The 20546-nt window shown below is 44.9% G+C and overlaps 1 protein-coding gene across 2 annotated transcripts in view; it reads right to left on the bottom strand.

The window, feature by feature from the left end:
- Positions 1 to 812: 812 nt before the first annotated feature.
- CA6 (carbonic anhydrase 6) overlaps positions 813 to 20546 on the bottom strand; it is a 33251-nt gene continuing 13517 nt past the window's right edge. For both annotated transcript variants that reach the window (XM_079987034.1, XM_079987033.1), the window contains exons 3-10: positions 18353 to 18532; positions 10720 to 10868; positions 8833 to 8928; positions 7413 to 7479; positions 7050 to 7207; positions 4269 to 4392; positions 3166 to 3264; positions 813 to 1562 (exon numbers count right to left, since the gene is read on the bottom strand). In XM_079987034.1, coding sequence (XP_079843160.1) covers positions 949 to 1562; positions 3166 to 3264; positions 4269 to 4392; positions 7050 to 7207; positions 7413 to 7479; positions 8833 to 8928; positions 10720 to 10868; positions 18353 to 18532 — 1487 coding nt within the window. In that variant the 3' untranslated portion in view covers positions 813 to 948. The remainder of the gene's footprint in view (positions 1563 to 3165; positions 3265 to 4268; positions 4393 to 7049; positions 7208 to 7412; positions 7480 to 8832; positions 8929 to 10719; positions 10869 to 18352; positions 18533 to 20546) is intronic.

The raw sequence follows: 20546 nt of genomic DNA, 5'->3' as shown, positions 1-20546 counted from the left end.
TGAAAGCCTGTTTCCTGGAGGATATGTTTTCGGGACTTAAGGGAACAGGCCAAGCAGGGATCTAGGATGGCTCTGAATCATGCAAAATGTTTAGGCAGATAGGTAGTCATCACACACTATACATTTAACGCACACTTACACCGCTTTTTAACAAGGCATGGCTTCCCCCAAAGTAATCCTGGGAACAGTAGTTTGTTAAGGGTGCCAAAAGTGTTTAGAAAACCCCTTGCAGAGCTATAGTTCCCAGCACCCTTAAACTACAGCTCCAAAGATTCTCTGGGGGAAGAGAGTGGCGTAAGGGCAGCTTTCAATGAATGGTGAGGATGTGACCCAAACTTGATGGGGATGGGAAGAGGGTGGGGGTCTCTTTCCCACCCCTCACATTAGCCTCACAGGGCTAAACCTGCCAGCTAATCTAAGGCCTTGTCTATCTCTCATCACTGCCTTGATAAGGAGGACTCTGTGTGGCACAAACAGGTGAGTTACCTTTACTTCTCCCAGGGTCCCTCTCTACAGGGATTATCATGCTATGCAGGGAGAAGTATCTGAAACGCAGACAATTCTACATGATCTCATAAACAACAACAAAAAATCGAGTACAACCAGAATGAGGTGTTTTTTTTCTCTCTCCGCCTCTCGCCCTCTCCTGCAGTTTGTGTTCATTTCCATTCCATGCTGACATAATCGGTAATAAACATGAAAGAAATACGGGGCATTCTCATCGCATGGCAAGATTTTCCTGCAACGAGAATATCCCCTCTTTTCCCCACAAGGATCTGGCCCAGTCCTTAGAAGACCTAGAGAAGCTCTCAGTGTGGAAGGAGAATCAGTCTATAATCTGGATATCTTGAAGGAAAGGTGGGGAGTAAAGACTACATTTGCATCCCAACCAATCAGGGTTTGTTTTTTTTAACCTCTCAGCACGGATTCATGCCTGATCAGCGAGAATCACCCGCAGCTGGTGTCAGCATCTACCACCACTCCCCCCCACAAGGTCATGGGTGTTTCGCCCCAAGATATGATATCCCCCTTCTGGTTGTCATGTTTGCACAGGGTGAGCTCCTGGACGTCGTCGTTGTCCAGGAGGCTGCTCCAGAGGTTGACGTGGCTCATCCAACCGGAAAACGGGTTAGCAAAGATGTCCATCACAGGGTTCTTGTACTTCCCAAGGAGAGCCTTCCCGCCGCTCTGGATCACGTAGCCTCTCTGGACGTCCTTGACCGTGCCCTTGGCTCCGTTGACCCACAGGTTGACGGTGCCTGAGTCGGAGGCCCAGGTGACGCAGTGGTGGACCCACTCCTCCGACTTGCGGTGCAAGTCGAACTGCACCGAGGTGCCCCCAATGGACACGCCCACGTTGACGCCCACGGTGACCACCAGCTCGTTGTCCCTCTCCGGGGTGGAGTAGAAGAAGACCGTTTGCCGCCCTTCGTTCAGGTTCTGGGCCCAGAAGCAAAGCGTGAAGGTTTTGAGCATCATGGCCTGCAGGGGGCGCACCTCGGCGTAGCTGGCCGTGTTGTCGCGGGAGAAGTAAAGGGCTTGAGCGTGGACCGGGATGTGACCTAGAATAACCAATCAGAACCTCTCAGGTGTGGGCTGGGTTTGAACGGACACTTGGGACAACCCATCGGAATGGCTCGTTCTGCGATAGGCTGGTTCTCTTCCAGCAGAACAATAACCCACTGCCCTTTGTTTAAGGAGATGTGAGCAGCTGGATGAATTCAGGATGAATTTGAAAACATTCCTGTCCTAAAATTTACAGCATGCTGTACGCTGAAGGAAAATTATATGAAAATGATGTATCACTGGTATTTAACACCTACTAAATCAGCAAAAGGGACCACTGAGCCTTTTGGGCTTGCCAATCAGAAGGTCGGCGGTTCAAATCCCCATGATCCCGTTGCTCGGTCCCAGCTCCTGCCAACCTGGCAGTTCAAAAGCACGCCAAAAATGCAAGTAGATAAATAGGTACCACTCCGGTGGGAAGGTAAATGGCGTTTCCGTGCGCTGCTCTGGTTTTGCCAGAAGCGGCTCAGTCATGCTGGCCACATGACCTGGAAAAACTGTCTGCAGACAAACGTCAGCTCCCTCGGCCAGTAAAGTGAGATGAGTGCCGCAAGCCCAGAGTCGTCTGCAATTGGACTTAACTATCAGGGGTCCTTTACATTTTTAAATTAGCAAAAATGTATAGAACTGCTTCAAATGTATGTTGGAAGTGTAAGGAGAAGGAAGGCACATTCTACCACATGTGGTGGATGTGCAAGATAACCAAAGCATTCTGGAATATGATATATAATGAGCTGAAATTTTTTTATTAAAATAACGTTTGTGGAAAGATCAGAAGCTATTCTACTTGGAATTCTAGATGCAGAAATACCAAAGGAGTAGAAAATACTATTTATGTACGCAATGACAGCAGTGCGGGTGCTACTGGCCTAGAGATGGAAAGAAGATAAAGTCCCCACCAGGGACAAATGGCTGATAAAGATGATGGTTTACGCCAAAATGGCAAAAATCACCAGGAAAATCAGAAACCAGGAAGATAGAAACTTTAACAAGGAATAGGGGAAATTTATAAGTTATTTAAGAGAACGCTGTAAACAACTAAAAGCTTTGGCAGGATTATAGCAACACTTGTGATGTATGAAAAACTAAGGTAAAAATGGATTTTTAAGATAAACTATAAGATGCAGTAGAAAAGGTTTGACAATGGAAACCATGGAGGGGTGGACAGAAGTCTAAGGGTTCAGGGAATCCTATATGCTTATGATTATTAATGTTTGAATTCAAGTGTACATTGTAAAACTGAATAAAAAAATATTTTTTTTTTAAAAAAAGAAAACATTCCTGTCCACCCAGGCATTTAGTAGCTGAAGGATGCAATTCCTGGCAACCCAAAGATCACTGGATAGAAGAATGTTTTTAATCGCAACTGGGGGTTTTTTTTTAGATGTTTTCAATTGTCATCATTTTTAGAGTGTTTTAACCTGTGCTCGCTTTGTTTTTGTTTGTAAATCTGTTTGGTGCCCTGGGCTCCTTGGAGAGGGAGGTCAGGGCCTAAATCCAATAAATAAGAAGTCTCCTAGCAACTTGCAAAATTTAAGAACAGAAAACGTGCCATAAATAATCAGGGCGTGGGGAGGGGAAGAAGTCTTTTTCTCTTACCAGGTTTCCCCATGATAGCCAGAACGTGCTTCTTCATCGCCTGCAGCTGAGTCCGTATTTCATCAAGTGTGGAAGAGACGATCGACGGGTGACACATTTCTGGAGAGATGGAAGGATAATGATAGTTAGGCTTAATCCTCTTCTTATTTCTACATACAGCCATACCTTGCTTGTTAGCCACCCTGAGCCCGGTCTTGGCTGGGGAGGGCAGGGTATAAATAAAATTATTATTATTATTATTATTATTATTATTATTATTATTATTATTTGAACAGCTTAGTTCTCAGACATTTTTGGCTCCCAGACGCTGTAAACCCGGATGTGACTGTTCCGGTTTGCGCACTATTTTTGGAAGCCAAACATCCGATGGGGATCTTCCTGCAGCCAATCGGAAGCCACACTTTGCTTTCCAAAGGTTTTGGAAGTCGAATGGACTTCCGGAACGGATTCCGTTCGACTTCCAAGGTGTAGGTATCTCCGCTGCGACCGAGCTGATAAAGCTCATTTTCCTTCGGAATTGCCCCCTGACAAATAATTAATGACCTGAGCCTTTAATGAGGCCTCAGGCACATTCCCGTTCAGCAGAGTTTCCAAAGCAGCAGAAGTGATGAGATTTATGGCTACATGCTATGCTTTATTACTAAGCTACGCAGAGAGCAAAGAAAAATACATCCTCTCCCTGTGAGAGCAGAGAGCAACTGAACAACAAAGGAACAAAGGAACAGGAAACCAATATCGTCACATCCGTCTCCTCTCCCGTGAGACTTCCAACAGTATGGAATGTGTCTGGAATGTAAACAGAGTCCTGTGACTCTAAGCAGCTGCTCAGTGGCAAACAGAAACTAACACAAGGTATGACTGTAGTCTCAGCGGTGCTTTCTGCAATAACATAAGGCAGGCTTATGCTAGGGGAGAAGGCTCTTGTGCTCGGGTCTTGCTTGGGTGCTTGCCACTGGGGCATGTGGCTGGCCACTGTGAGAACAGGGTGCTGGCCTATATGAGCCTTTGGCCTGATCCAGCAGGCTCTTCTCGTGCTTTTAAGGCCTAGGGTCCTCCACTCCTGTCGCCTGCCTCCCTGCTGGCCTTAAGCTACTCAATTGTACCTTTGGTAACCTTGGCTTGGAAAGACGATTTGACTATCCGGTCATTGAGGGGCTGGACATGGCGGTAATCGTTCCTCAGGGTATTGTTCTCCCAGTCCAATAAGGCATTCTCCAGCAGCTTAACCTATGAAGAAAGCCAAGCAATATGTTCAAGAATAACAGGAATCTCCTCCTCCTTGACATTCCTTTTTTTAAAAAATGATATTTTATTAAATTTAATAATAAGAAAGATTACAAAGCAAACAATAACGAAACACAAAAGAGAATACATAAACACAAAAATACAAAAATACAAAAAATTCTCACAATTAACATAAAAACAAAAGAAAAAACAAAGAAAAAACAAAAATCCCTCTTTTTTTCCCTCTCCTCTTTGATTAACTTATTTTCCTGACTTCCTCACGTCTCCCTTTTTTGTATTCCACTTAAAAATTAGTTCAGCAATTTCATTAACTTCAAGCTTTCTTCTAACATCAGTCCATTCTTACCTAATTTACCTTATTACCAGAACCCCTTCATTTCATTTCAGTGTCATCAACATTCAAAAATTTTACAATGTTTCTGTAGATAGACTTTAAATTTCCTTCAATCTTCTTCCACCAACTCTTCTTTCTGATCTCGGATTCTGCCAGTCATTTCCGCCATTTCCATGTAGTCCATTACTTGCATCTGCCATTCTTCCAACGTGGGTAGATCTTGTGTCTTCCAATGCTTTGTGATGAGTACTCTTGCTGCTGCTGTGGCGTACATACTGCTTGACATTCCACCTCTGTCCTACCTTTGGAAACAGAACGGCAAGGCTGCTTCCCATTCCAAGGCTTGCTGCAGACCCGACCTAGAGCCATTCCTCTTGGGAACAGAAGGTAGACAGGCTGCAACATTTAACATTCTACTGCAGCATCTTTGCTGGTTCGTCTTCAACATTGCTTGGTTTTGAAGTGGGAGATGGAGCAAGCTGTTTGCTGGGGCTCACTAATCTACTCATATAGAGTAATAAATAATTGGGACCCCTTTACCTAAAGGAACATCTTTCCTCATATGAACCTGCCTGGGCCTTGAGATAATCTGGGCCTTGTGCGTTAACTCCAGAGGGTGGAATAGCTCCCTGTGGGATGGTTATCCCAGGAAGGTCCACTCGACTGTTAGAATACCTGCTCCATGATTGCAGTCATGGGATTTTTGTCTATCACATGACGGTGTATGTTTTGACTCCACAGAGTGGGAAGTGACGGAAACAGGATGTTTGTGTTACTGTGTTCCGTGAAGTGGGACTATTGTCCTTTGTTTTTTCTCTTTGCTGTCTGATGCAAGAGAGAGAGAGAGCCATGTTGCAATGCTCCGTGTGTGTTTATATGTAAATAAAGTAGATTAGCCAAAATGCTGAGTTGCTGAGGTCGGTTATGCAAGCTGCGAAGACTCTGCAGATCCCTAAGTGTGCTGATGTCTGTTGGCATTGGTCGCTGTGATGTTCGGGCAAAAGAAAGCTTTTGAAGCTCCCAAACGATTGACCAGGAGCGAGGGAACATGCCAGTCAGGCATGTGACTCTGCCAGGGTCCTACTCTCGAGTAGGACGAGCTCCTGACACCATCATCTGTTTTGACAGCATTCCCATGCCAGGCAAATACCATACTTCTCCATGTATAAGATGATGTTTCTTATTAAAAAGTTATGTTAAAAATTTGGGGTCGTCTTATACGCAGATAATGCATAGGGGGGACATGAGATTGGTTGCTGCCGCGAGCTGGAGATTGTCAGTGGCTATTGGGCGTGTTATTGGTGGCTGCATCAAGGGCTGGTGTTGATTGGCTGTCGCTGTATGAATTGGATGGGCGATTAGCAGCTTCTGCTGGCAAGGGGACAGACTAACGGTGGCTTCTGCAACGCGTGCAAGTGGTGGGGTAGGTCAATTGGGTGAGCGATTTTCAGCGTTCCCCCCCTTTAAAAAAATCTCAACAACTCTGCCTCCCCCCCCAAAAAAAAGCTCAGCAACTCTGGGCAATCTCCCCCCATTTTCTTAATTTGGAGTCCGCCAAACTAGGAGGCGTCTAATACACGAGGGCGTGTTATACACGGGAAAATACGGTACATTCTTGATTTCCCAGGTGTTTTGGTTGCCCCAATGAATTGACGTTTTAGCTGAGTACACACCATACTTTTGAAGCATGTGGCTTCCCCCAAAGAATCTTGGGAAATGTGGAATCATAGAGCGGGAAGGGACCCTAAGGGTCATCAAGTCCAATCCCCTGCAATGCAAGAATATTTTGCCCAACATGAGGCTCGGACCATGTACAGTGGTACCTTGGGTTACATACGCTTCAGGTTACAGACACTTCAGGTTACAGACTCCGCTAACCCAGAAATAGTACCTCGGGTTAAGAACTTTGCTTCAGGACGAGAACAGAAATTGTGCTCCGGAGGCGCGGCGGCAGCAGGAGGCCCCATTAGCTAAAGTGGTGCTTCAGGTTAAGAACAGTTTCAGGTTAAGAACGGACCTCCAGAACAAATTAAGTACTTAACCCGAGGTACCACTGTAGTTTGCTCCCTCTCCGTGATAAAATCCCCAGCATCTTTAACCACCTATACTTCCCAAAATCCTTTGGAGGGCATAAATGTGCTTTAAATGTATGCTGTTTACATAGCCTATGGTTTTAATATGATTTATATTACTGTATTATAACCATGCTGTAAATTGCTTCAGGGGTTTAATTCTGAAAAGTGACTGATAAATTCAACAACAAAAAAAGGAACAGACAGACCAATGCAGACCAGTGCTTTCTTACCTGCGTGTGAGACAGCATGATGGGTGAATCAAATATAGTCCAAATCACGTTCTCTGTGCAGGGAGGTGTGGTCAGAGAGCCCTGGTATCTATAGAAATTGGCAAGGTTTTCTGGAAGCATGGCCAGGAGATCCAGAGTGTTGAGTGTAGTTGACTGCCCTAAAAAAAATACACACACACATAAAAGCTTAGCAATTTTATGCAATATCGAAAGCAGATCAAATACTGGGCGACAGCTTTCAGCAGCTAGCTAGCACTGCAGCAATATCCTACTGCTCAAAACCAGGGTGGTAAAGAATCGAAATCAACCACCTTCATCTTGCCTGACCAAGAAATACCATGCCAAGGTTTAAGGGAAACATACCTGCAAACTTGATTTTGGCCAAGTTGGCAATGAAGTCGCTATAGTAAGTGTTTTCTAGGTTGCCATCCTGCAAGAAAGAAGGGTAGTATTTAAAATGGGGCATGTTGAAATGGGAAATGAATGTGGGGAATGTCTTTTTTTTTATGGAACCCCTTATATGGGAATTGTACATAAATTTTCCCTTGGCTCTTTTTGCTGGCCCATGTAGGACCATCATGGATAGTTGGCCCCGGAGAATATTTGACATTTCCCCCCCTTATGGCTTTGATCTATGTTGTTGTTGTTTAGTCATTTAGTCGTGTCCGACTCTTCGCGACCCCATGGACCAGAGCACGCCAGGCCCTCCTGTCTTCCACTGCCTCCCGCAGTTTGGTCAAACTCATGTTAGTAGCTTCGAGAACACTGTCCAACCATCTTGTCCTGTGTTGTCCCCTTCTCCTTATGCCCTCAATCTTTCCCAACATCAGGGTCTTTTCCAGGGAGTCTTCTCTTCTCATGAGGTGGCCAAAGTATTGGAGCCTCAGCTTCTATAGGCTACCACTAAAACGAGGCTGCATTTTAAGCTACGTTTTAAACTGTATTCTAACTTATATTTTCAATATAAATTGTTTATTGTTGAAAACAACAATTGTTGAAAACAATAATTGAAAACAATTTTGTTTTTTGTTTTAATGTTTTCACTGTATTTATATTCAGTGTTAGCCACCCTGAGCCCGGACTTGGCTGGGGAGGGCGGGGTATAAATAAAAAAATATTATTATTATTATTATTATTATTATTATTATTATTATTATTATAGCTCAGTGGTTATAGCACCTGCTTTGTATGCAGAAGGCCTTAAATTCAATACTTGACATCTCCAGATATGACTGGGAATATCACCTCCCTAAAATCCTGGAGAGCCAATGACAGTCTGAGTGGGCAATATTCAGCTAGATGGATCAACATAGGGCAGCTTTCTATGTTTTCTCTCTTTCTCCACTCATTGATAATATGCTTTACCACAAGCATCCCCAACCTTTGGCCCTCCAGATGTTTTGGACTACAATTCCCATAATCCCTGACCACTGGTCCTGTTAGCTAGGGATCATGGGAGTTGTAGGCCAAAACATCTGGAGGGCTGCAGGTTGGGGATGCTTGCTTTACCTACATTTTGATACAGGGAAAAGCCACAGAGATAACATTCTTTCGCATTTTGCAGTTTCTTTTTGTCTGGCGCCCCCTCGTGGTTTCTCTCTTTTTAAAACCCAAATTGTTTGCAACAGCGTGCAAAGGATTCTCGCCAGAAGAAGAAAAGCAAACAAACTTTCCGCCAATTCTAGATCTCAGAACCTGGGCAACTAACTTTCGGGAATCTGAAACTTTCCCCAAATGCATCTTCAGTTTAAACAGATAGATTCCACCTGGATTAGCCACCTACCGCGAAGAGAAACGCCAGAACTGCCAAGCCATCCGGCTGAAGCTTCGCTTGCTCGATGCTTGTGTACTTAGCTGAGTTGTAATGGACAATATGCAGCTGGGGAAAGGATAAGGATGGCAGTGGTTAAAAAGCCAGGCAAGGCCTTTAGCTGAGTGGTAGAGCACATGCCTTGCACATACACATTTGATCCTAGATTCAGGTAGGTAGCCGTGTTGATCTGACGTAGTAGAAATATATTAAAAATATATTAAAATATATTAAAATATATAAAATATAAAAATATATTTAAAATGTCCAGTAGCACCTTAGAGACCAACTACGTTTGTTCTTGGTATGAGCTTTCATGTGCATGCACAAGGTGCTACTGGACAATTTTTTTATTTTTAAAAATATATTTCTACATTTGATCCTGATAGTCTATGAAGAAATAGTTGTTCCAAGCCATTCTTCAATCCTGTAGTTTGTCTGTGAAACCAGAATCATTATACCTTTGTGTCTCTCTAGTTTGATTTTGTTTTTAAGCAACAATTACAAAAAAAAAGGGTAGCTGTGTTATTCTCCTGCAGGAAAAGCAAAGCTTTTTCCTGCCTCTTCACAGACTGACCAATTTATAATAGCATGAGGTTTCCTGGACAATAATCCACTCTGCTGGATGCCTGATCCATGGCTGGTGGCAATTGTAATCAATGGGGGTCAGAAGGAAAAGAATTTCAGAGAAGGTGAGTCTGTGCTAATTGCACTCTTAACAGGCCATTCACACCCACAAAAGGTTGCCCTGATAACACAGACATCTTGGCGTTGGTAAGTGAATTAGCATTTGTAGAGCGATTAACAAGCAAAACAAAGCAACCTATTCTCCTGAGTAAAACCAAAGGTGATGGTGCTAAACCTCTTGAAGAATTGTTAATTCAGAGGCTGCAGTTCTCCCTTCAATTTATTCCAGTAATAGGAAGTGATGGAAAAATTTTCTGTTCCTGACACTTGAAGAGCAGGCCAGGTGAAGACATGTTGAGGCCCTAAGTCAAATTTAAAAGGGCCCATAGCACTTTAAAAAATAATAATAATTATGGCCCCTCACAAAGCTACAATTCTCAAAAAATTACAGTTCCCATAATTATTTGGGGGAAACCATGATTGTTGCATGTGGCATAAGAGTGCTTTTAATGTATGCATGGGTGTGGCCTTAGATCGCTGGCTTGCGGTCTGCAGCACAACCATAACATTTGGGGATTTTTAATTTTTTTGTATTCGGAGGCCCCTCATGATCTGAGGCCCTATGCTCTGGCTTACTTACCATGTGCTCAAATCCCACACTGCTAGGGAGCTGCTACCAGTCAGTTGGCAATACCAGGCTCAACCAGAAATAGTCTTGACCTGGTATAAAGTACCTTCTGCTTTTCCTATGGGTTTGTGAGTGTGGGAGCGTTTGGTTTTTCCCCTTTTTCCTCTGCATGGAGGCAAAGGAAAACAACCCCTCAACATTTTTCCTGAGGAAGCTAAAGACATTATAATGCTAGGATCCGATCTTGTGCCTTCGAACCAAGTGCTCAAACAGGCATGTCTCAGAACAGGCAATCCCCACCCATGACCAGAACACAGCTCAGATAGAGGAAAAGCTTGTCTGCCCATTTTCGCCTCTGGCCATGCCCAGCGCCAGCATGTAGCCCTCTAAAAGCTGCCCAGAAGGATGTCTTTCCAAAGCTAGAAGAGCTTCTACCAGCTCAGTGTTGTGGTTAAGAGTGTCAGACTACGACTTGGGAGACGAGGATTCAAGTCTCGGCTCAGACTTAAAGCCCACTGGAGAACCTAGCGCACCATCTTGAGCTCCCTGAAAGGAAAGCTGGGATATCAAGAGGTGGTAATAACCAAACAAGCAATTAAATGTACCTCGGCAATGTACCTCATCCCATCCACTGTGTGTTCCGAGCCACTGGTCTCAAGATCCATTCCTCCCCAATGGAAATGGAACTGGACAGCCGTGAAGGTCCCAGGTAGCCCTTTGGTGATGGTCATGGTTGAAGGAAGGTCTATCTGGACTGGGAGGCAGAGTGAAAGCAGGAAGTGAGGTCAGGTGGAAAACAACTCTGTTACAGCAAGGTTGTAATAACCACATGGGTATTGATTGATTGATTGATTGATTGATTGCTCCACTGTTTGATTTTGTTCCTCGTTCACAACGTGCAAGAGCAACGTAAAAGAATGTTGCAGTAACATATATAAACACAACCCTTGGTAACTTTTCTTTTCCTTTTAAAAAGTTGCACTAGTGAAGGTTCCCTTGCTGGCCAGTTCTCCACAGAACTGTTAGAATGTTTGTGAATGTTCCATGGCATCACAGCTGCTCAGGCAATGGCAGAAGCAGAAGGAGTGAGAACCAGAAAACAGCCTGCTTTGAGCCTCTTAGATTTTAAAACATGCCTCCTTGATGAATCCAAGATACATTGGTATTTAAAAAAAACACACACACAACAACCACCTAGGAGTAATAACTTTCCTTTCTGGTTTTGAGGCTGCATTTGCATGTCTGTAATACAGGATAGAGGGACGCGGGGGGCGCTGTGGGTTAAACCACAGAATCTAGGGCTTGCCGATCAGAAGGTTGGCAGTTCGAATCCCCGTGACGAGGAGAGCTCCCGTTGTTCAGTCCCTGCTCCTGCCAACCTAGCAGTTTGAAAGCATGTTAAAGTACAAGTAGATAGATAGGTACCACTCTGGCGGGAAGGTAAACGGCGTTTCCGTGCGCTGCTCTGGTTCGCCAGAAGTGGCTTAGTTATGCTGGCCACATGACCCGGAAGCTGTATGCCGGCTCCCTCGGCCAATAAAGCGAGATGAGCGCCGCAACCCCAGAGTCGGTCACGACTGGACCTAATGGTCAGGGGTCCCTTTACCTTTGCCTTTAATACAGGATAGAAACAGGTTTGGAAACATCATCCTCAGTTTTTAGACGCCAGCCTAAGGAATTTTCATTTACCCAGGCTTTTAGTGGTTAAGGTGGCTCATCATTTAGCTTCTCTTTTATATTTTAGGAATTTTATAATGTATATGCTTTTACATTTGGCTTTTGATCAAGTTTATTTGCTTGTATCTTATTTTTTAATTCAGCTGCTTTGGGACCTTTCTTTTTCTTATTTATTTATCTCGTAAAGTTTATAAACTGTAAAAAGCAACTTCAACAGGGTTAACGAAAAGAATAAAACAGTGAAGTGATCAGTAAATAAAACAGTCAAAAGCAACTATTTAAAACATTTCAAAAAGAATTAAAACAAACAACGAGCTGAAAACATGATTAAGACACCCGTGAATGTTCTACATTTCTGGACAGGCTTCTCTAAAAAAAATAAAATATGTTCAGCAGGCAATTAAAAGAGCACAGTGAAGGAGCCTGCCTGATATCAAGAGGCAGGGAGTCTAAGCCAACCCCAACCTCTCTCACCACCAAAGCAACATAAGTGAACAGCACAACCAACGCTGACACCAAACCCTACATACATTAAGCATAACAGAAACATCGCCACCCGACCCCACCCCCACCCATCTTCCCTCCCTCCACCCCTTCTTTTTTTTTCTCCCCCTAATGTCTCAACAAATGAAACGGATTTGTAAAAATGTTACATGGAAAAAATATGAGAGACATTACACTCCTGTAAAACAAGAAAATCTTTAATAATTTTAAAAAAAAAAAAAAAGAGGCAGGGAGTTCCAAAGTGTAAGTGCTGAGACACTAAAAGATCAATTTCTCACAAATGTGGAATGAATATTCTGTGGCACCTGGAGCAGTGCCATTTCTGTAGATGGAAGATGTCAAGAGTGCATACATGGGGTCAGGCAATATCCACACTCAACGTTTCCCTTTTTTTAAGGGAAATCTCCTTATTCCGAATAGGATTCCTCACAAGAAAAGGGAAAAGTTGACAGCTATGGCAATATCTCACAGGTAAACTGGTCCCAAACAACTAACAAACGCAAATATTGTTATTTAGAACAATATTAACTTGGTCGTTACCTTAGTCTAATCCGGAATGAAGGGGAGAGAGAGAGAGAGAGAGAGAGAGAGGGAAAGCAGGAAACAATTGACTCTTCCTCCCCTCTATAAAATCCCCTGCCAAACTGTGAATAGAACATTTCATTCCTTTGCAAGGAACATGAGCGGATCTGATTCCCCTCCTGCTTTGGAATTCAGAAGGAGATGAGTGCTTTTGTTCAGGAGCTTTCCTGAGGGCAAGCCAACCAAAAACATGTTTCTTTCTGCAGATTATACCCTTTGTGAGGGATGGGATCAAAACAAAAACCGAAGTTAAAATAAAAAATACACCCACAAACACAGCCTGCAGCAAGTGCCATAATGATATACAAACCAAAAAAAATGGTTTAATTGTGTAATCATGCATTGAAGAGTGGTTTCATAATTGGGGTTGTTCCCTGTTTACTTTTTCTGAGCAGCCTGGTCGACATGGGGAGGGGGACGTGGGGGGAAAGCAAAACAGAATTGCAAAGAAGGTCATTGGGCCAAACTGGGAGGAAGGTCCACTGACAACCAGGACCGCGTTTTTGTTTTTGTTTTTTTACACCCCAGCAAATACACTTTGGAAAGAGCAAACCTGACTTCTTTTTGTGGTTAGGAATGCAAACAAACGAATAAGGGAAGACTGTACAGCCTCCTTACACTGTCAGAGGCAGGTGTCTCTGTGTACCAGTGGCTGGCAAATGCAAGTGAGAAAGAACAATTTTGGCCCGGCTGGCTCTGTCAGAATAGGATGTCGGACTAGATGAGCCTTTGACCTGACCCAGTTGGGCACTTCCTATGTTCTAAGTCAGGGGTCAGGTCAGCAAACTTTTTCAGCAGGGGGCTGGTCCACTGTCCCTCAGACCTTGGGGGGGGGCAGACTATATTTTGGAAAAAATAATAATGAACAAATTCCTATGCCCCACAAATAACCCAGAGATGGATTTTAAATAAAAACACACATTCTACTCATGTAAAAACACCAGGCAGGCCCCACAAATAACCCAGAGATGCATTTTAAATAAACAGACACATTCTACTCATGTAAAAACATGCTGATTCCCGGACCATCCGTGGGCTGGATTTGGAAGGCGACTGGGCTGGATCTGGCCCCCAGGCCTTAGTTTGCCTTCCCATGTTCTAATCTAAATCATCTTGCTCTCCTTCAATGGCTTAAGAGGGGGATTAGATGAATTCATAGGGCATAAGGCTCTCAACAGCTGCTAGTCATGATGGCAATGTTCTGTCTCCTCTGTTGGAGGAAGTAATCCCAGTTCCTGGGACTCAAAAGTGCCCAGGAACAGCATCTTAAAAAGCAGAGACATCACCTGGCCAACAAAGGTCTGAATAGTTAAAGCTATGGTTTTCCCAGTAGTGATGTATGGAAGTGAGAGCTGGCCCATAAAGAAGGCTGATCGCCGAAGAATTGATGCTTTTGAATTATGGTGCTGGAGGAGACTCTTGAGAGTCCCATGGACTGCAAGAAGATCAAACCTATCCATTCTGTAGGAAATCAGCCCTGAGTGCTCACTGGAAGGACAGATCCTGAAGCTGAGGCTCCAATACTTTGGCCACCTCATGAGAAGAGAAGACTCCCTGGAAAAGACCCTGATGTTGGGAAAGATGGAGGGCACAAGGAGAAGGGGACGACAGAGGACGAGATGGTTGGACAGTGTTCTCAAAGCTACGAACATGAGTTTGACCAAGCTGAGGAAGGCAGTGGAAGACAGGAGTGCTTGGCATGCTCTGGTCCATGGGGTCACGAAGAGTCGGACACGATTAAACGACTAAACAACAACAAAGCAGAGAAAGATGGCAAGGAGACTGCAGAGGCTGCAATGAGAAGCACTGTCTTCATTCCCCCCTGTGCATGCACAGAGAGTGAAGGATAAATACCCCAAAAAATAAACTGAAGGGGTTTGGACTGGATAACCTGTTGGGTTCCTACCAACTCAGCAGTTCTATGGTTCTGTGACTGAGGGGCTATTCTTCCGCCATGCCGAAGGAAATCGCCAGAGTTTTGCCAAAGCCCTGGGCAGCCGATGAACTCCTGACAAAAACTGGTTCAGGCTGACCAGCAACAATGGTGCTGTTAATGAGCCTGGATTTAAAATACAGAATGCTAAAGAGACGGAAGGGGTCCAGGGGAAGGGAACTCGACAAAAACAGCAGTTCACAAAAAAGCAACAACTAATGTTCAGAGAGCAAAGGCTGATAAGACTGCTGTGCTGAAACCCCCTAATGAGAGGCTGGTCATACACCGCCGTGTATAATAAGCAGGCAGCCTCAACAATGATCTCTTGGGGCAATACAATTAGAGATTCCTTTCCCTGGAGACAGTTTGTCTCAATGCTCCACCGCTTCCCCCACCCCCACCCCCCGGCCCCCGAATTTGTCAGCCGTCCATGGTTTCTTGTTTTTGCTTCTGATTGCATTCCTGCCTCACCTTTCTCTCCAACGTCCTCCCTTCCTCCTCATTTCATCCACACAACAACCCTGTGAGGTAGGTTAGGCTGGGAGGCAATGACTTACTTACCCAAGTTTCATGACAGAGCGGAGATTTGAACCCTGGTCTCCCAGGTCCTAGTCTGATACCCTAAGCACTACATAAAAGGGATATAGAGAGAATTGGAGCATAATACCACTTTAAATAGCTGTGGCTTCCCTCAAAGAACCCTGGGAACTGTAGTTTGCTAAGGGCTCCTGAGACCCCCTATTCCCCCCACAGAGCAACAGTTCCCAAAGTGGTTTAACAAATGACCCCCTCTTCCCAGGGAACTCTGGGAATTGTCACTCTGAGAGGTCAGTAGGGGTCCTCTCCTCCTAACAGCACCCTTAGCAAACTAGAACTCCCATAATTATTGGTATCACAGTGCTTTAAAGGTATGGTATGGATGTTGCCTAACTTAAAGGTAAAGGTAAAGTACAGTGGTACCTTTGGTTTCATACTTAATTCGTTCCAGAGGTCCGTTCTTAACCTGAAACGGTTCTTAACCTGAAGCACAACTTTAGCTAACGGGGCCTCCCGCTGCTGCCGCGCCGACGGAGCACAATTTCTGTTCTCATCCTGAAGCAAAGTTCTTAACCCGAGGTACTATTTCTGGGTTAGCGGAGTCTGTAACCTGAAGCGTCTGTAACCTGAAGCATATGTAACCCGAAGTACCACTGTAAAGGTACCCCTGACCGTTAAGTCCAGTCACGGACAACTCTGGGGTTGCGGCGCTCATCTCGCTCTATAGGCCGAGGGAGCGGGCGTTTGTCCACAGACAGCTTCCGGGTCATGTGGCCAGCATGACTAAGCCGCTTCTGGCGAACCAGAGCAGCGCACGGAAACGCCGTTCCCACGATTCTTTGGAAGAAACCATGTGCTTTATATGTATGGTGGCTATGCAGTCTTGGTAGCTGTTGCCCACAGCTAAGTAAGAACCTCCAGGCTTTTAGGAGTAGTATGCTGCTAACCACTACAATGGCCATTTGAAGGAATAACCCCAAAGGAATAAACTACAATTCCCACAATTCCCAGCATCTCCAGGTAGCAGTAGGAATGTCCCCTGTGTGAGACCCTGAAGAGCCGCTGCCAGTCAGTGTAGACAACACTGAGCAAGATTGACCAATGGTCTAACATGGAATAAGGCAGCTTCCTGTGTTCCTACATTCCCCCTGCTTTTCAAATTCACATTATACTGATATTAAAAAAACACACACAGTGAGTTTATCTATCAGCCCCGCTGCTCATCATGTTATGCATTGTCAGAAATAAATTCTAGAAATATCCCCATAGTGCACAGGAAGGATTAGCCAGCATATAACTTTGGAAGCTGTTCTTTTGTCCTTTTATTTTTTAATGTCTCATGAACAAATGCAAACATCTCCTACATTCTCGATTGTGTACATGGTGCTGACTGGATCGCCCGCCTCTAGTTTGAGAAAATCAGCACAAAATTAGCAGAATAGATTTTTTTTTAAAAAGAAAAAGAAAGAGATGACAAAGCAAGAAGTTGAAATAAACGAGATCAGGAGAGGCAGCTCGTTCAATTAAAAAAAGCTTTTGTTAATGACATTCAGCTGAAAATGTAAAAAAACCAACAACTCTGACTTTTAACTATCACTAGGTATTTGAAAGACATTGCAGGGTTGATGTTATGTATCACACCAAAATTCACACCACGCTTAAAACAGGGGCTGTTTGGCACTTATATCCGGCTTCTAACCTTGGTTGCAAACGGATTTAAAGCCCTGCTTTCAAATGGGTTTAAAACTAGCTTTGGTTTCAGATTAGTTTCAAGCTAACCCTGGTTTTAAATGGGATTAAAGATAACCATGGTTTCAAGAGAGCTAGTATGGTGTAGTGGTTAAGAGCAGTAGACTCGTAATCAGGTGAACCGGGTTCGCGTCTCCGCTCCTCCACATGCAGCTGCTGGGTGACCTTGGGCTAGTCACACTTCTTTGAAGTCTCTCAGCCCCACTCACCTCACAGAGTGTTTGTTGTGGGGAAGGAAGGGAAAGGAGAATGTTAGCCGCTTTGAGACTCCTTCGGGTAGTGATAAAGCGGGATATAAAGTACAAACTCTTCTTCTTCTTCTTCTTCTTCTTCTTCTTCAAGGGTCATCTGGTTTTCAAATGGGTTTGAAGCTAACCATGGTTGCCTTAAACTTGGGGCAAACAGCTACACCATGGTTCATGCTGATTAGGGAAGGGAGAGTAGCATTTGCATGGCAGAGAAGAGGAGAAAGAGGCTGAGGGAGGCTACAAGCTTCCAGAGTTCTCCTGATCTCATCATGGCCACCTCATGAGAAGAGAAGACTCCCTGGAAAAGACCCTGATGTTGGGAAAGAAGGAGGGCACAAGGAGAAGGGGATGACAGAGGACGAGATGGTTGGACAGTGTTCTTGAAGCTACAGACATGAGTCTGACCAAACTGCGGGAGGCAGTGGAAGACAGGAGTGCCTGGCTTGCTCTGGTCCATGGGGTCACGAAGAGTCGGACACGACTAAACGACTAAACAACAACAACAATGTCTTCATGGTCTTAGGCAAGCTACAACCCCACAGTAGTAATACAAAGAATAATGATGCTCAGTTACTTTTTACAGTCTCATAATAAATGCCCCTTGTAAAAGAATAAGAACTGTTGAAATGTCTTGTTATTATCAACCGACAGGCTGATTTAGCAGCCTTAAGGGCTTGCATATCTAGAAAAATAACCTTTGCCTTGAATTGTTATTCTGCATTTGGGAAGTGAATTGGGACTTGACATGGCAGGTAAACACATTCCCAGGAACACAGGGAGTTGCCTTATACCAAGTCAGACACTTGCTCCATCTAGCTCAGTATGGTCTACACTGACTGGCAGCAGCCGGCCGGGGTTTCAGGCGGGTACGTTCCCAGCTGTACCTGGAGATGCCATTGGGGATTGAACCTGGGACATCTTGCATGCTGATCCACGGAGCCATGGTCCTCCCTTCCCCACAGCCATTGAGCAGATTCACCACCTTTTTTACCTGTTGCTCATATTCACCTGAATGCCCGTTGTTAGTCATGGTGAAGGTTCCTTGCAGGGGCCCAGCATAGCCGTGGAGCTCCAGCGGTTCCAGTTCTGGAGAGTATTGGACAGACCTCTTCCGAATGTCAATGGGGGACTGACGCTTTCCAAGGCAGTCTGGGAAGTGATTTCCCCAGTGCACTTCATCCAGTTCCCCTTCAGAAGCAAAGTCAGAGAGGAGGGAAGAGAAAGAGGAGAGGCTGTCAGGCTGAGCTTGCAATGAAGAAATTGTCTTAGGTAGAAGTTCTGAGGCACACAGCCCTAGGCAGCTTGAGACAAGGATATCTGAACTATCATGTCTCTCCTCTTATATACCCAATTGATCACTCGCACTCTACAAGAGAGGGCCACCTGCAGGAGGTCCATATGATACAGGAATAGGGCCTTCTGTGTGGTGGCTCCAGCATTTGGAATTCCCTCCTGTTAAATATTAGGCTGAAAGTACACCATACAGTGGTACCTTAGGTTAAGAACTTAATTTGTTCCGGAGGTCCGTTCTTAACCTGAAACTGTTCTTAACCTGAAGCACCACTTTAGTTAATGGGGCCTCCCGCTGCCGCCGGGCCGCCGGAGCATGATTTCTGTTCTCATCCTGAAGCAAAGTTCTTAACCCGAGATAATATTTCTGGGTTAGTGGAGTCTGTAACCTGAAGCGTATGTAACTTGAAGCGTATGTAACCTGAGGTACGGCTGTATATTTAAAGCACATGGCTTCCCCCTTCAAAAAACAACAACATGGGAACTATAGTTTGTCAAGGGTTCTGGGAATTGTAGCTCTGTGACAAGTAAACTACAGTTCCCAGTAATTTTTAGGGGGGGAGCCATGTGGTTTAAATGTGCTTTAAATCTATGGTGTGAAGCAATGCTTTATGCGCTAAATGCTTCCCTAAGAAGTTGTGCTCTTATGCTCTGACCACTCAGACGCATCCAAGTGGATCTCCTCTTGCTGCCTGCCACTTTCTTAGGGTGCTATTCCCTGAAGTTGGTGAATAAACACTCTAAAGATGTTGATATTGCTGTGGTTTAATTAATAAAATACATTCCATGACATCACAGCAAGTCAGCCAACCGCAGCTTGTAAACAACAGCCTGTTTAGGTAGTGTGGTGGGGCTTGCCTGTAAAAGCTCCAATATTCTTTTAATGTCCAAATCTTCAAAACAACTCATGCAAATAGACAAGGCTCTTTCCTCTCTCTCTCCCTATGTCTCTCTTATCAGTATATTTAGCTCTTACGGCCTGGTAGGGGCCTCAAGGTTGCCTCTCAAACCTCCCTGCTTTGTTTGCAATCAATACGGAAACCTTTCCTCTCATCTTTGTCAGTTCTCTTGTTGGCGGTCAGAGGCATCGATCGATCTGTTCTGCCACACTCACCGCTTTCCAAAGGAAAGTGCAGCAGAGACAAAAACAGACGCGCTGGCCTTTTTGCAGCAGCCTCTGAAAGAATGGTTAATGGAGAAGGATGGTGGAGGCTGTAGTCCAGCAATGTGGGGGGCGGGGAGACACAGCTTCCCCATGCCTGGACTCAAGGCTCCTGGGACCACTTTCCAGAAAGGAAGCTCCCTGCTGCGTCTCTGCATGAGTGGCTGTTCCGGCTGCTATTTAGACTGTTCAAAACAGGGATAGGAACCTGCAGCTTTCCAGATGACGTTCGACTGCAACTCCCCTCAACCCCTACCCCCCCAGGGCCAAAGGTCAGGATGATGGGAGTTGTAGTCTGGAACATCTTGAGGGCACCAGGATGGCGATCCCTGAGTTGAGAGTCACAGTGAAGAGAGCTCCCGTTAGTGCCCAGGTCAGACATTGCTCCCTAGTTGAGCCTGAACCAACTGCTCATTCCAATCCTAGATCGATTTGGTCATATGACTGGAGGCCTGGAGTCTGGAGCTGAGCAGTTAGAGAATCTGCTTTGCCTGCAGACGGGTTCCAGGTTCAACCCCTGGAATCTCCAGGAAGGGAAGGGAAAGATCCTTGTGCACAGTCTTGCAGCATTACTGCCAGTCTGTGTAAGTGCTACTGAGCTCGGTGGACCAGTGTTCTGGTCTGACTCCATTTCCTCTGTTCCTGTTTTGTGGGGAGCAGCCTGTAATCCAGGGATAGATTCTCCCTACTGTTTTCTGACAATATATCTGCATTGCTGATACAGTCATACCTCAAGTTGAATGTGCGTCG

This window comes from Podarcis cretensis (assembly GCF_951804945.1).
Source record: "Podarcis cretensis genome assembly, chromosome: 8".
NCBI classification, from domain to species: Eukaryota; Metazoa; Chordata; class Lepidosauria; order Squamata; family Lacertidae; genus Podarcis; species Podarcis cretensis.
This window is presented reverse-complemented; position numbering and strand designations above follow the sequence as displayed.